General features: G+C 26.5%; 1 protein-coding gene across 2 annotated transcripts in view; it reads left to right on the plus strand.

Annotated features, from left to right (window-relative positions):
* The window catches only part of LOC141524143 (uncharacterized), a 34,648-nt gene extending 17,720 nt beyond the window's left edge, over positions 1 to 16,928 (plus strand). For both annotated transcript variants that reach the window (XM_074237825.1, XM_074237817.1), the window contains 5 exons: positions 6,566 to 6,783; positions 10,446 to 10,609; positions 12,637 to 12,728; positions 13,466 to 13,658; positions 15,299 to 16,928. In XM_074237825.1, coding sequence (XP_074093926.1) covers positions 6,566 to 6,783; positions 10,446 to 10,609; positions 12,637 to 12,728; positions 13,466 to 13,658; positions 15,299 to 15,534 — 903 coding nt within the window. In that variant the 3' untranslated portion in view covers positions 15,535 to 16,928. The remainder of the gene's footprint in view (positions 1 to 6,565; positions 6,784 to 10,445; positions 10,610 to 12,636; positions 12,729 to 13,465; positions 13,659 to 15,298) is intronic.
* The last annotated feature ends 763 nt before the right edge of the window (positions 16,929 to 17,691 follow it).

Below are 17,691 nucleotides of genomic sequence, written 5' to 3' on the forward strand. Positions count from 1 at the left end.
ATGTATAGATCGCCAAAGATCGATTTCTATGGTCCGAAGTTTCTCAGGGTCGTAAAGTTAAGTCTTCTTCTGCATCTACACCTCATTGTGTAGCTTCTTGTGTGATTTCGTGTACAGCGGGTACAGTAAATAGCTTATTGAAAGCCCGTGCTATATTGCGACGCTTTGTCAACCTGCTTCAGACATTAAAGTCTTGAAAATCCTCAATCTTCAATAAATTTGTATTCTGCTCAATCTTTAACACCATCTGTTGCCGTCACTAAAATTTTTTTCTCTTATTTTTCACTCATTTTACATTGCAATTCATGTCGAGCCAGTCACGGAATAACAAAAAATTCAAAACATTTTTCACAGTAATATTTTTCACATAAAAAAAAAAGATAAAAATTTAAATAAACGGAAAATGTTAAGATTGTTGTTCTCTTTGAGAACAGAAAGTAATTGGCTATTTGAATAAATTTTGTGCGAATTATTACAGTAGTATTGACTGTTGAATAAATTAGATACAACGAAATTTTCTCACCTTTCAATGTATAAAAACCACTGTAGATAATAAGTTATTGTTAACTCTTAACAAGAATTATTTTTTTTATAAAGTTTAATATTTCTGTTCTTTAAACTCACTTGAATTTAATCTCATTTTATAATTTATTTCATATTTTTTTTGTTATCTTTTATGGCTAGAAGTATAAAAGAAGCATTTCAATTGGAAGTTTTCACTTAAAGAAAAAAGCCTTAGAAAATCTAAACGTGTATAAATTTTTATAATCATTTATAAATTAAAACATTTTTATTTTGAACTGAAAATTTATTTTTATTTTTTCAACTGAAAATGTCAGGAAACAGATGGAAATATTTTTACATTAACTTAATGTAAAAACAGTAAAAATTGGTACTGACATGAATTTTAATTTCTTATGCATTAAACCTAGGGCCAAAAAGATTAAATCCATGTGTTCATTTGAATTCTTATTACCTCTAGTATTATATAATTCATGAGAATTTTTTATTTTTCATATTTATGTTTGTTTTTGTATCAAAAGAGTTATTTCATTTTATAACCACGTTATGTTATTTAATCCCTTGAGGACCGAATTAATGTAAAAAAAAAAAATTTTATTCCCAAAGCAAAGTAAAAATAAAGTCGTACCTTTTTATGAAACATAAATAAATATTAATAATTCAGTACAAATTTAGTTTAAAAAATTCAACCTTATTTTCTTGTTTGCTGAGTAAACTTCGCTTTCGTCTTCTTTTATGTAAACTGCAAATGTTAAAAATTTTTAATGTAAATATAATTAATAATTAATAACTAATTTGTACTATGAAAATAAAAGCTTAATTTTATGATTGAATTATTACATCAATTTTTTAGTTTTTGTTATTTGTCAAATCTATGATTATTGTAGAATTAATAGAGAAGACAAAAATATTAAATTTTTCATTTTCTCAACATCGAGTTAATATATTACGTTACTGATGCCGTAAGGACGTATCCCGAAAAAAATACCCTTGAAAAGACATAAGTGTAGTATCAGAAATACTGGATAGGACATTGATGTTGTTAATATCTAAAAAGGATATCACAGGTCAGGTAATTTAAGTGTTGTGTTTATTAGGAAAGAATACAAAGGTCTGTCTACAATGAATAGTTCTTCAGGACTATCTTCTCAAGTCCTTTTTCTTAATTACTCTACCTACTACTTGGGCCTCTCATTCCACTCAGTCATACTTTTACAATGCGCAAAACTAACTTAAACTTAAAGTTCCCACGCATTTCCAAAATACTTTTAAAATTCACTCTCACAATTTTACTTACAACAATCTTACCTATCTGTCAAAACATCTGCAAACAGCATGTTCGACGTACTTACTTAAATCTTATAATTTACGATACCCTAAACCCTTGGTTACAAAAGTGAAATCTCTGCAGTGATCATAAAACTAAAAAAAATAAGCTACAGTCTATTTTTACAACTCTACATAAGGGCGGACCAAAAAAATTTTTTTCGGGAAATAACGTATTTTTACTTGAAACGCGTAGAAATTACGAAAAAAAATTTTTTTCAAATTTGAAATTTTTTGGTTCACCTTTATGGCACCCGGGATACCCACTGGGGGCCATAAGGGCGTACAAAAAAATTTTTTCCGGGAAACAACGTATTTTTACTTTAAATGCATAGAAATGATGAAAAATTTTTAAAATTAAATAACGAAAGTACCACAAATTTCAAATTCCAAAAAATTTTGATCAAACTTAATTTCAAATTTGAAAAAAAAATTTTTTTGGTACGCTCTTATGCCATCTGTAACGCGATATATCATCTTTAATCTTAAATTAAATGATTTAATTATGTATTTATATTTACAATAAATATTACTCGTAAATTATCAAATCCAACATTATTCTGTATTATGACTTATGAATTTTATGGAAGATTAAATCTTAAATTTATCACGCATGAGCATGGTGAATGTTACACGTTGAAACTGAAACCGCTTGTAATTTTCCGAGTTGGCTATAATTTACAGGATGAAAGGTAATTCTTTCATAACTATCGCGTTTCCCACTAAGGACTTTGCCTTCAAACTCCATTTCAACGTCTCAAATTATCTCGACCGTAGACCGTAGCACTCACACATTACAAGTATCATTTAAAATAAAACATTTATTTATTTAGTTTTTAAATTATCTACAAGTCTATGTTTCAGAAAATAACTAACATTAAAATTTAAAACTTGACCATTTTTATCACTATAATATTTAAAATATATAACTATACAAGCTTTGATACTTTGATAATACTCAAGAAGTTTACTTGAAAAAATTTTGAGCGTTGAATTTAAAAATATACCGGATATTTAGTAGAGCAATGCAATAAATTTGCAACTCTCAACTCTGTTTTATTACTTTTAATTGTATGCAAAGCCATAAGCATCTACTTAAAAATTCAAACTTTAAATGAATTGTTTCAAATGCCGCGGCAACTAAAACAATAAATTTAAATAATGTGAACTAGGTAGCTGATGTTTCTACTGAACTTTATTATTTAATAGTAATCTTAGTTTAATATAATTTAGGTTGAATTCAAAAATAAGAAATTTGAAAACTGTCTAAAACATTGCAGAAAACTGACGAAAGCACTCTGCGAAATTTGAAAACCTTATGAAACATCGCGTTTAATCTAGAGTGCAATTAAACTCTCTCTATTTTCTCATATTTTATATGAACAAATATCTGTAATAATGAAAAAATCGTTGAGTACTTCAGACATAAAAAAATTTTAACTATTCTACTTAAAATACAGAAATGTTTTTTTTTTTTAATTGCAGTAATTTATTGTAAAAGATTTATTTCAGTTTAATAAACAGCCTTTGATTTATTCTGCGGTCATTAGTTTTTAAATTATCAATGATCAAAAACAAAAGAATCTTTTTTCTTTTCGAGCTAAATACCGCAGCAAAAAATCGAAGAAGGGAAAATAAGAAAAATTATGAACATCCTCTGACCTTTATAAAAGTTCTTGTTAAAACTTCTTAAAATAAAAAATTTTAAGCGTCAAATAATACAAAAAAAATTTTTCTTTCTTTCATAAGTTTTAACATAATCAATTTAAACTAATTTTCTGTATTTTAAGAAATAGTTGATATGAAATTAAAAGAATTAGTGAAATCTTGGAAACGACTGCAACAACTGAATTTCATAAAAAATATGGAAAATTTATATCCTAAAAATTCGTGGAAATATGGAAAATATTATTTCATAAGCAGCGGCATGACGGCCGAGCGCGCTGAAACTTCTACAAAGTTTAAGTGATGTTTTTTTAACTAATTATCTTTTTGTTCATCACTAATTAATATATAAAACCATTACAGAAATGATTATATTGCTACTATAAAAAAATAACGTCATGTTCAAAATTCCTAAATTCTCGAGTACCATTTATGAATATTTGTTTGTTGTTTTGGCTATTAGATTCTGGTAAGATTTGCCACCTGAAATTCCTAATTCTTTTAGCTTAGAATTATTTAAATCGAAGCTATTCGATTTTCTTTTAAGTTTAGATTAGCTAGATTTCTGTTTAAATTACTGTGAAATACTGGTAAATTGTAAAAATGTATATATTAAGATATTTAAAATTGTAAACATGCTACTCTTCTGAATTCTCTACTTAATTATTACATTTAGTTAAGCTATACTTCAAATTTAAAGTATATTATTTATAAATAATACAAAATTTTTATACTGAAGCAAATATTTCTAATCTTAATTTTATGACTTATGTGAAACATAACTCTATGTATTTTACTTCCGGCTATTTGGCTTTATGCTTTGGCATTTAAATTCAATAAATAAATAAAAAAATAAAATAAAATAGCATAAACTTAATCAAATATAATGAGACAGTAAACTAAGTTTTTAACCGACTATTAACGAAAATAATTAATAAATGTGAGTAGCTTCAAGTGCGGAGACAAATAGTAGGCTAAAAAGAAGAAAAGGCTTGTTTTTTAAGTTTTTATTTGCGGCCGGACTACAAATGTATGTATGTAATTAAGATTGTATTTTTCATAAGGCAAATAAACTTTTATAAAAAAAAAAAAAGGGTCGGGGGGCTAAAATTCTAGTCCGCTCAAACATCACGTCGTGTGGCGAGGGTTCGAACCCCGACGGTTGTTAGAATTCTTTCAATAACAGCCGTCGGGGGTCACTCCGGTAGCCGAACTGTACTGACATGGGTTTTCTCTGTGGTTTCTCCATGCCACTATCGGAAGAGGCGGGAAATAGGGCGAATGCAGTACAGAATGCACAAGTCAGTCCACAGCCGCAAATTAAAAGAAGAAAAGTCTCGGGTGAGAGACTTGCTGAGGTCCAATATGTCCTGATTAGAAAAAAATATTTGAAACGATTCGAAATGACTCAAAACGATTAAAAACGATTCAACTTGACAAATATCTAGTATACATTTTGCATGAGTTGAATCGTTTTGAATCTTTTTTTTTAATAAGAGTGAAGAAGAACAAGTAAAGCGTAAATACTAGGGGAAAGAGGGAGATCATCCTTGCAAGAACCGAGAAGGTGTACTAATAAAAAGCAATAAAAAAAAAAAAAAAAAGATTTTTTCATAAGCTTTCACATAAATTTTATGGAAATTAAATAAATTATTGCCTTCAATAGTTGTTACAGGAAACAAAGCAGTGAAAGTATGAAATTAAAAATTTTTGAAAATTTCAAATTGCTGCCGTCCCTAAACTAAACCGATCGATTATACTCATATTTCATATTTGAATTTGACTATGACCTAGGCTGGACACATACCGCGTCATATACCTATCTATAGGGGAGGTTGGGGCAAGACGGCTCACCTCAAAAATTGACCAAAAATTTATTTTTCTAATATTTTTTCATCATATTTTGGAGGTGGTCCATCTTGCCCCAAAAAAAAATTTTTTTTTGGAACTTTTGAAAAATTCCGGTGATTTGAGTCAAAACCACAAAAAATAAAAACTGGCTTAGGTGGGCCGTCTTGCCCCATCCTCCCCTACACAGAAAAAAAATTTACTTGAATCAAGTAAATAATTTTGAAGAATTTCATTTTCTTGGTTTGAGTTAAAAAATTCTTAAACTCAGAAATTTCACTTGGTTTAAGTACATTTTATTTGATTTAAGAATTTTTTGTCTTGATTCAAGTTAATTTTTTTTTTTTAGTGTACAATATATGCTTAAAATTTTGAACCATATGTGTTTGCTAAACTAGCTTGACAAGCTGAATCATAAAATAGTAAAATTTTTAAAAATTTCTTTCATAAGAAGAAATACAGTAATTAGATTTACATGAAATCTACTAAACAAAAAGATAAAAAGTATTTTCTCTGTTAGAAGAACGATTCCTTTTAATTTTTCTTGGCGTATTTTAAAGATAAAAAGAATTTCAAAGAGACATAAAAAAATGTACTTATACCATAAAGTGGGTAAATAGTATTTTCAGCAGTACATTTATACATATTAAAGTAAAACTCGAGTAATAAAGAATTAAAGAAAGTTGTACTATCACATATTTTAGTTGTTAATATATATATATATATATATATATATATATATATATATATATATATATATATATATATATATATATATATATATATATATATATATATATATATATATATATATATATATATATATTTATATTTACACATATAATAACTATAAAACTCATTACAACGTAGCGATCCATTAATATAAAAGTTATACTGGCACTTGACACAGTTAAAGTTGATATCCACAAGAGAATTCTTCCAAACATGTATCTTGATTCTTTCCTAGGTCAAAAAATATATACACGTTAGTACATACAGTTGTATCACGTAATATTGTATTATGTGCAGAATACATTATATTAGAGAATGTGAGCTCAAAATGTACATGAATACGTAGAGATATAAAAATTTATTATTATTATATTTTATTTTGTGTAATACTACTTATATACTTCTATTTTATAGATAAAATGATAAATTATTATATTGATAAAATAATGATTTTCTTTTAAACTTTGAATAGCCTATGCTAGCGGAAACTAAACGAGCTGGAATTGCTGGATGTGAAGACAGCGAAGTCGAAGATGGGGTGGAGTACTACCGACTAAGATCTTTCTCTATAACAGCAAACGGTGTGTTCAATCTTGGTGACTCTCTTAAAAGCCGTCGTAGTCGGAGTATCAACAGTGTCACGTCTTCTGGAACTAGCTGCAGCAGCACTAGAGATGCTCGACTGCTTAGGTATGTTATTATATCAGAATTCTGAAAAATAATCTTCATCTCCATTATTTTTATTCTTACAGCTAGATATGGAGGATAGATGCTGTATCTTACAAAAAAAAATCTATTCGTTTTATTTTAGATGAATGAAAAATTATAATTAAATCATAATACCATAAGTATGGATTTTTTTTATACGTTCGTTCTACGGAAATTGTTTAATCTCACGTAATTGCTTAATTGTTAATAAAATATTTAAGTGAGTAATAAATAAAAAGTTTTGTTGATACTTACATTTTATTTTTTAATAATAAAAATCATAAGGACAGTAGAATAAAATCAAAAATAAAGTAATAGTTTAAATTTACTCCATAAGTTATAAGTTATCACCAATTCCTGTGGAATAGCTCATATATATTTATAGGATTTAAAAAAAAATGTATTGATCTGTGATAAAAATTTTAGAATGAAAAAATTATGCGCATCAATCTTATAAATAAAATTACACGTGATATGGGTCTACACTGATAGAAGGATTTATTAAGGACTAATAATTTAATTTATTTGAAGACAATTATTTAATTTATTAAATTTTAATAAATATTTTTTAACATTCAATAAATATTTATTTGGGAGGAAAGTACATTTATTAATAGTTAATAAGTGCCATGAGCGCGTATAATAAAAATTCTATTATTTTTTCTAAGTCCAAAAAAATGTTTAGTTTGAAGAAAAATTTTTTTGGACTTAGAAAATAAAAATAGAATTTTTATTATACGCCTTTGTGGTTCCTATAATAATTATATTACATTATAATGACGTTTATTGTAGAATACCAAATTCTATCATAGCTCATAATTATCTTTTATATTTTAAAATATTAAAAACGTTAATTTATTTAGTGAATTGAATTATTATCATGTATTACAGCTATAAGGCTATAAAAATTGGCAAAAGAAAATAGCTATTTTTGATTTTTATTTTAAATAAATATTTGTTAACAGTGAACAAATATTCATTAACCATTAACGAATATTTATTAACATTTAATAAATAATTTATTAACTGTTAATAAATATTTATTAAATCCTATAGTGTTAAAAAATCATTTATTAATAGTTAATAAAGCTTATTAAATATAAACAAATCCTTCTATCAGTGTAGAAATTTTGATATTCGTTAAAATTTTATTCATTTTTGTTTCGGTTTTTTAGTAATCAATAGTTCATAAAAAAAGATTAAATTTGAAACTTTAATTAAAGATTTTAATAAATGGTTGAGCTTTTATTTTAGAATGAAATTGTACTGTTAAATGCTATTGACATTGGAATGATTTTGAATAATTCACCGGAATTCTGATCTCAAGTGAATCACGGAGAGTATACGTGTCTGAGGCCGTATGACTCTTGGGAATCCTTGCTTTCATCTACGTAATTTAACATTATACTATAACGAAAGGAAAAACATCCGAGTAATTTGCACTGATAAATATTTAAAAATTCTTTTTCTTTTAAAATAGCTTTATTGTGCATGATTAATATTCTAAATGTATACTGCATAATAAACTTAGTACGCTCTTTAATAATGTAAAATTAGCTTCAGACAAAGGCTTTTGGTGTGAGGAGAAAAACTATTCAAAAAACGATCACTTTGTAATCAACGAAGTTTGAGACTAAGTTGAGCTTTTAATTGAGAATTTTGAACTTATTTTCATTTGAAAAGGAAAATAATAATTGATTTTTAATTTATGTTATCAATAATTGAGTAGTCAAATTTTTTTTTTCATTTTTCAATCAATTGTAATTGATAAAAAAAAATTACTGTAAAAGTTGAATTTAATTTTTATTGTAACAAAAATTATAAATTTTCAAGGAAAAAATTTTTTTAAATCTTTACAGATCTTGAAAAAATTTTTTTTTCAAGTAAAATATTAATATCATAAAATAAATTGTTGTTTAAAGTAAACCATCTATTTCCATTTTCCAAAGCTTCGTCTTTGATATATTTCTATTAAAGCTTAAATACCATTATATCTATTGGCGAAATCCCTCAAGTGAAGTTATTTCAATTATCATGTTTTCGAATCAAATGGAATTTAGTAAATTTAAATGTAGATTTGCCAATTATGCTACGTATTTGGAATCAAAATACCACTTTGATCCATGTCAATCAACTATATTTCTTTTAACCGGTCTCAATAGTAAACTCTCGTGAAAAAAAATTCTATGTGTTAGATCCTGTCAAGTTCAAGTTTGTAAAGGGGGAACACCACTGTGAAATCGAGAAAAAAAGGTGATTTTCGGGAATTTTTTGACAGGGGAAATAAAGGAATTTGGGGATCGGATTTTTTTAATTTATTAAGGGTACATTAAAGATTATTACCCTAAATTTTTATTAAAAAATATTTAATTATTACTAAGTTATTGACAATCTCGTAGAGCACTGGAGAAAATTTCCTCCTTCCATGGTCGAATCGATAACTCAAAAACGGATCATTTAAAAATAAAAACCCAAATTGCTTTTTAATCAGTAAGAATGTAGTTATCGTCGTACCTACGGAATTTCGAAAATTTTGATTTTGAAAATTTTTTTAGCCCGGTTAAAATAAAAAAAAAAAAGTAGTAAAAATAATGAGAAAATTTTTAATCAGTCGCCAATTTTTTGAAAATTAAAATTTTTAAAATTCCGTACGTGCGACGATAACTACATTCTTACTGATTAAACAGTAATTTCTTTGTAATAATTAAATATTTTTCAATCAAAATTTAGGGTAATAATCTTTAATGTACCCTTAATAAATTAAAAAAAAAAAAAAAAAACCGATCCCTAAGTTCTTTTATTTTCCCTGTCGAAAAAATTCAAGAAAATCACCTTTTTTTTTCGACTGTCACAGTGTTCCCCCTTAATTAATAAAATAAAATAAAATGCCAATAATTGATTTCCTAACTTTAAAGAGTTTTTATCACTCAATAAAATTTCTTTTTTAAAAAACGTCTGACCTAACTCTGTTAAATCGTAAATCTTGAATCGTATACCTTTTTAATAATGCTTATTTTATAATATTTTTTTGTGTTTTGCCCAACTGTCGTTTACACCAGTTTTGCTCAACTGGATAGAAAATGATCTAACATTGAAGCTTCAGACTAGTAAAAAGTAGATTCAACATATATCAGGGTTATCATTCCTTTTCTACTCGGTTACATTTTTTCATTTCCCTTTACACTATAAACTCCTGTACTTTATTCGGCTTGGTTCATAGCAAAAGCATTTTTCTTTTTCAGTTAAATGACGTGAGATAAATTCACATGGGAGACTGTCTTGACAAAATATCTTTCACTCCGTACTATACGTCAAACAAATAAAACGAAACAAAAAAAGTTAAATAAAAATATCTTGTGATAGACTAAAATCGCTTAATTTTCTGGATCATTTCAGCGAAACATACTATTTGATTCTCGTAATTCATACTATTACGCTCTTTAAATTTTCCTCTCTATTCTTCTTCTTCTTCTTCTCATTCTACACCGTTTCTGTTTCAAACCTCTAAATGATAACCCCATTTACATGATTTATTTTACTTCAGTATTTTTGTTTTATTATTGTTGAAATTTCTCCATAATTTATCGGATGATTTAATCCGTAAAAAACTTGCATCGTCATTTATAATTTTTTTTATCTTGCAGTTCAGCGTCACAGCACTCGTGTATTGAGAGCGAGGATGCTGAGAACTCAGGACGAGTGGCCACTTACAAAGTAGGGATGCTTGGCGCCGCAGGAGTTGGCAAGACAGCCCTTACTGTTCAATTTACTACCAGCGAATATATTTGCGCCTATGACGCTTCTTTAGGTGACTGCCAAATTTTTTAATGTTGTTATTATTTCATTAAATTTTATTTAATTTTCTACAATGCATAATTTGTTGAGAAAACTTTATCTTTTTCATCCTACTGATTTTACAAGCCACCCAACATAAAAAATTAATTATAATTGCAAGAAAAATATTATGAAATTCATCAAAATTCTGTATTATTATTATAAGCCGCAAAATAAGCGTCTAGAATTTATTAACAAAGAACTTTTTTAAAACAATAAAAAATTTACAGTAATTTTTTTAAACATAAAGTATAAAATTCTGAGTATAATAAAGCTCACAAAAATGCTTCCCTATTTTATTCAACTCTCTTCTGTATAAATATATATTTATTCATTATTTTATTATTATACCCTTTATCTATTTTTCATCTTATACTTTTATCACCCCTAATTTTTTATATCTTCACCGCACTCTTTTTATATTACTGAGAATATTGAATTAATCATAACAAAACACCAAAGTTTGCTTAGAATTTTTCAAAAGCTCTACTAGAGAAAATCGTAAATTTCCACTCCACTCAAAATAAACTTATAAAAATCTTAGAATAAAATGGTGTGTACATAAAAGCGCGTATCAGCATGAAAGTACCTAGTGAATTTTCCATACACTTGATCTTTTGTACTTTACGTCTCGTGGCGGATTTAAGTGTTCTAACTCTATACCAGACACCCACCATGCATATTAAATTTTTTTATATTACACATATATGTATATTCTTTTCTTTCTACATTTCCATTTCTATTGACTTCTCACAATACCTATCGTAAAATTTAATTTACCTGGAATCAAAAATAATCTTTATATTTTGTCCCATCATCCTTTCCTCAGACATTTTGTAGGTCTCTTTATATTTTAAAATAATTACATGGATTGATTTAATTGATTTTTAGTCATTATTCATACTTTAATATTTTTTATTTAAAAAAAAAATTTGAATTTCCCACATTTTATGGAAATAATTTTCCAGATGTAAACGATAGATGGAATCTACAAAATTTATCTCAAACTTCATTCAATTACCTTAAATTTAAGCTGTTATTCGTCTAGTTTTGATGACTTTTTAAATTAATTCTGTGATTTTGAAAATTTGAAAAAATTTTTCAATGAACGAATTTCGGTTCTTTTTCTTCAAACAATTTTTAATAAAAGTTAGCTTAAATTTATTTTAAAGTTCACATGATTATTTTTATTTTAAGCTATTATTCGTCGATTTTTGATGCGTCTTTCAATTTATTTCGTAGTTGGGAAAATTAAAAAAAATTAATTTTTAGCATTTATGATCAAATGACTTTCATTTGTCGCACAAATCCTATTTTTTAGGTAGATGTCTTTGAATATTTATTTATTTTAGTCGGTCTTAGGGGAGGGTGGGGCAAGACGGCCCACCTAAGCCAGTTTTTATTTTTTGTGGCTTTCTACTATCAAGTGGATTTACTCTCGTCCAACTTTGACTCAATTCACCGAAATTTTTCGAAAGTTCCAAAAAAAATTTTTTTTTGGGGGCAAGATGGTCCACCTCCAAAATATGAAGAAAAAATATTAGAAAAATAAATTCTTGGTCAATTTTTGAGGTGGGCCGTCTTGCCCCACCCTCCCCTATATCGTTATTTGCAAAAATATAATAAAAAATATATTCAAATAAGAAATCTACCTATCCATGTCGGGTGTGGCCGAATGGCACATTTTTGTATTTCCTTTCAATTTAATTTACATACATTGATAAACTTATACACATAAAATGTATATACATCTTATGAATCTTCAGCAACAAGCTTTAATTAAGTATTTAACTCCATTACTAATTTATTAATTCTTTGAAATGTAATCATAATAAAAAAATCATATAGAGAAGCCAATTTCTCTGATATAATAAAGATAGTTTGTTTGTTTTCTCCAAGTCTCACATTTGAGCTTAAAAATAGACTGTTATTTCAGCACCCTTGTTATCTCCTCCAATTAATCTGTTCATCAAATAAATGTTCCTCTATTACTAATTCCAGACGACGAGTATGGACAAAAAAGCGTGTCGGTAATGATTGACGGCCAAGAAGCTGAGCTAGAGATTGTTGACCATCCGACATCTGAAATGGCTGTAAGTTTATCAAGATTAAGAGAGCTATTATTTAGTATAGCAGTAACGTAATTAAATGTGATTAAATTTAATGATTGGTTATAAAATTAATTGCGGAATCTATATATATAACTTCATCAAATTATTGACGTTAACTTGTAATTTATTTATTCAATTTATTAAAACAATTTAACAAGTAATTCAAAAAGCTGCAAGCATCCAAGAACTTGTTTGATTGAGAAGAAGAAATATTTAAGTTGTAGCTATTAACACTTAAAACTTATTTGTCTTCTCTGACATTTACAGTATCAATTCTGTAACCTTAATTCAGTAAACTTAATTTTCAAAATAGTTATGATCATAAGTCTTAATTAATAAAGTTTGAAACAAATAAATACATCCCTGTAATTTGAATTACACGTATTGTATGTAAGTCATTTGAATGCTCATTGTCAGAACGGATATAGGTATCTAGTGAACCAACATTATCTGAAAGCCCACACAAAATAATGCAAATATCTTTTAACTCTGTAATTGGCATTAACTATCGATAGCGCAAAAGTTTGCTTTCAACCAAATACCTCAGAGAAAAACATATAAAGCATCAATAAAAAAAAATTAAAAATACAATTTTCGGAATATATAAATATAAATATATATTTCGGAAATATAAATCATAATGAAAAAATTATAAAATATAAAATATAATAAATACCTTCAACTAAATGTTTTTTATATATTTTTTTTTTTTTTTTAAGGTTGAAAGCTTTTGCGCAACGTATAACCCAGACGTCTACGTCGTAGTGTACTCAGTGGTAGATCGACAGAGCTTCAAACTAGCTGAAGAAATTCTTCTTTATTTGTGGAAAAGTGACTACATGGCCACCCACGGTGTTATTCTTGTTGGTAACAAGGTCGACCTCGAAAGAAAGCGCGAGGTGTCGGCTCTAGGTGAGAATTTAATCATAAAAATATTTTATATCTACAACAAGTACAATTGTGGTCATTAATTTAAGTATGTTTTTAAGTTTACTGGAAAATAGCTATTTGTAAACTCGAACGTTTATAAACTATAAATTTTAAAATTAGTTGATAATTTCATTTATAAAATTAGTCGCAAATAATTCCTAGTCCTGGTTAATAACAAATGTAACTCTGGATATATAGTTGTAATTTATAATCATCTCTATTTTTTTTTTTTTTTTTTTTTTTTTTTTTTTTAGTTATTAAGCTATATTTAATTTTAATAATTCAAATATTAAGCTTTGGTTTACACAGAGTCATAAATTAACTTAAATTCACACACTGTCAAAATCTTCAACATTGTAAAAATTTAAGTAACCCTGTTATTGGCCCTTTGGGCTGTTGGGTTTATGTAATAAAAGAATAAAATAAAAATAAAAAATGAAATTAGCGAAATGGAAATTTCACCAAATATAAATTCAGTCATTTATAAAATTGCGGAAAACAAAAATCTGTGGCTACATGAATTTAGCAAATTTTTACTGCAGAAACTTATAAAATTAGCTGATTGTAAACTTTACGAATTGTAAAATTAGCCGTTTTTAAACTTCTTATAACTTTTGAATGAGTCTGTCGAATCTGCTCTGATTTTCAGAAAAACTAAATTTATGGAAGTCCTTTCAGATGCCTCAAATCGTTTTTTGATCCTTCGATTCGTTAAAGAATTACGAGAGATTTAGAAACGGCTAATTTTACATTTCACAAAGTTTACAATTGGCTAATTTTACAAATTTCTGCAGTAAGAATTGGCTAAATTCACGATTTTTTGTTTTTCGCTATTTTTTAAATGCCTGAATTTATATTTGGTGAAATTTCTATTTCGCTAATTTCATTAATATCATTTTTTATTTTCGACTAATTTTATAAATGAAATTATCAACTGATTTCCAAATTTAGAGTTAATAAAAATTCTAGTTTACAAACGGCTATTTTCCAGTAATATTAAAAACATACTTAAATTAATCACCATTAGGGTGTGCCAAAATTCAATTTACGTGAAGAACTTTTTAAAATTGGAATTTTGAGTTCCGCTTTCAGCAGGAGCTGTGTTTAGACATTTTCCAAGATATTTTGAGATGAGACGATTTATTTGATTTTCATATAATTATTAACAGAAGATTTAGTTAGGCACTTCCGGCCAAAATTTGAAATTTCAGCGGAAATACCCAAACTAAACTCCTGTTAAAAAATTCTATGAAAATCAAATAAATCTTCTCACCCTAAAATATGTTAGGAAATGCCCACAAATACAGCTCCTGCTAAAAGCGGAACTCAAAATTCCAATTTTAAAAGGTTCTTCAAGGAAATTGAATTTTGACATACCCTAATGACCATGAATGTAAAAGTATAAGTATTTATTACACTGATTATTAGCAATTTTAACGTTAACTCGTAATCAGATAAATTTGACGAATAGGTTTGTTGATTAGAAACTAAATCAATATTGATATATCATTTAACTACTTGTTACATTAATAGTAGATATCTTTCTCGTATTCTTATTCTTTTGTTCCATTATATTTTATTCAACTTTACAACTATTGATTAATCATTGAATTGGAATATAGTTGGGAGAAGACTCGCCAATAGCTGCGGTTGCAAGTTCATCGAAACGTCTTCCGGGCTCGCTCATCATGTTGATGAATTGCTCGTTGGAATATTGGCCCAAATCAAATTGAATCCACAGCGAAATCGAGATCAAGTAACTAGACGCAGAAGAAGTAAACACCGAAGGAGGATTCTCAAACATCTATTAGGTTTTAAAAGAAAAACTAAAAGTTGTGAAAATTTGTTTACTTTATGATTTAATTATTTTTATTTATTACTTTCTATTATTTTCTTCATTTTTTTCGGGTTATTCTGATTGTTATTATTATTGATATCTTTATTGATTTTTATACCTTATTTTATTATTTTGTGATGAGACTAAAAAATAACTTTTTTTTGCATCGTAATCATATTGAGTGAGTGCAAAAAGACATTTTAATTATAAAATTGATCAACAATTTATAGCTAGTTCAATTTTAATCTTTATGCATGTGTGACTGACTTAAAAGATTAGTTTATCTATTCATATACTATACATGTTAAAGTAAATTATTTAAAAAATATACGAGTATGAGAATACCAATAAAAATTCCAGGAGAAAAAAAAAGTAAATAAATTCTTTTAGAAGTAGAGTATAAAAATAATATAAATATTTACCCTCGATTAATTATAAATTATATTATATGATAAAATAAATAATTTATAATTACTTATGAATATAAGATAAGCAAAACTCACAACTACTGAGTTGATTTATACTGCCTTTCCGTAAAAGGATCAAATTTATTTCAATCAAATGATACATAGGATTGAATTTATATCAACTAAAGTTAGCTAACATGTTATTATTATTATAACTAAAATAATTACTTTACATTATAATCAATGAATCGGATTCACCACAAATACAGATCAAATATCGAAAATGGATAAGTATCATTTGTTAATGAATTCACGGACAGCTCAGCAGTAAATCAAAAGACATTAAAGTATTATTAATAAAATAATATATGGTAAAAATTAATATTAAACTTAAAAAGTCTAGTTAATTAATTTATTTTCTGAGTATTTTAAAGTTGAACATGCATTTACTATTACGCAAATTTTTTTTTGCTTTTATTTTATACTAGAAATGCTCTCGTTTGTTGACATGTACTTGATTTCATGAACTTTTCATTTTCACTTTTTTAATTAAAAATTTTAATTTTGCATTAGAAAAAATGGTAATTATTTACAAGTGGGGTCAATCCTATTTCGGATCATAACTAGGTGAAAAATTAACTTTTTCAAATTTTTTTTTCTGCTTGTTTTTACGGCGCATTTATGATAAAAACTGTCGTGAAAGAAAAAAATAAAGATTTTGCCTTCAACAGTTGGGAAAAATTTTGGTTCTCATGTTTTTGGATTTTGGACCCCATTTCTTGGATTTTTGTACTTATTCAATAAATTAAATCATTAATTTCTATTATAAATATATCGCGTTACTGATGCCATAAGAGCGTATAAAAATTATACATCCTTATAGCACCCGGAAACCATAAGGGCGTATAATAAAAATCCTATTTTTTTTTCTAAGTCCAAAAAAAAATTTTTAGTTTAAAGAAAATTTTTTTTTGTATTTCTTCACGTTTCATACAAAAATACGTTGATTCCCGAAAAAAAAATTTTTATACGCCCTTATGGCTCTCAGGGCCCACCTTGGATGCTATAAGAGCGTATAAAAAAATTTTTTTTTGGAAACCGACGTATTTTTTCATGAAATGTGCAGAAATGCAAAAAAAAATTTTGCTTCAAACTAAAAATTTTTTTGGACTTGGAAAAAAAAAGTAAAATTTTTATTATACGCCCTTATGGCATCTGAGGTGGGTCCCGAGACCCATATGGGTGTAAAAAAATTTTTTTTGCATTCTTTAAGACGAGAAAAATTTTTAATTTTTATTCAAAATAGAACATTTTTTCATTGAAAGAAAAAGTGCCACTAAAGGGGTCTTTTACTTAATTTTTTTTTTTTTTTGAAAAGTACATAAAAAAAGAACATTAAAAAAAAATTGAATTTCACAATTTTTTAAAAAATTTATAAATTTTTTTGAAAATTTGTTAAAATTGTGATAATCAAATTTTTTCATGTATTTAAATGCTGGTGAAAATTTTTCGGACTTTTCTCTTAAAAACTCTAAAGAAGTCTTTAGAAGTCTTTCAGAACTTAAGATAAGTTTTTTTTTAAGTTTTTCAGAGAAAAGTCCGAAAAAATTTTATAAAAGTTTTCAAAAAAAAAAATATATCAATGAAATCAAATAAAAATTTAATTCAAAAAAATGAAAATTAAAATGGTTAATCTCACTTGTAAATATTTACCGAAAAAAATTTTCAATATATTTTTAAATAAATTTATTACTTAATAGTTCTTCTATAA

The sequence above is a fragment of the Cotesia typhae genome, unplaced genomic scaffold, assembly GCF_013202065.1.
Source record: "Cotesia typhae breed Kobodo isofemale line unplaced genomic scaffold, CoteBio_Ctyphae contig_11, whole genome shotgun sequence".
Classification (NCBI taxonomy): domain Eukaryota; kingdom Metazoa; phylum Arthropoda; class Insecta; order Hymenoptera; family Braconidae; genus Cotesia; species Cotesia typhae.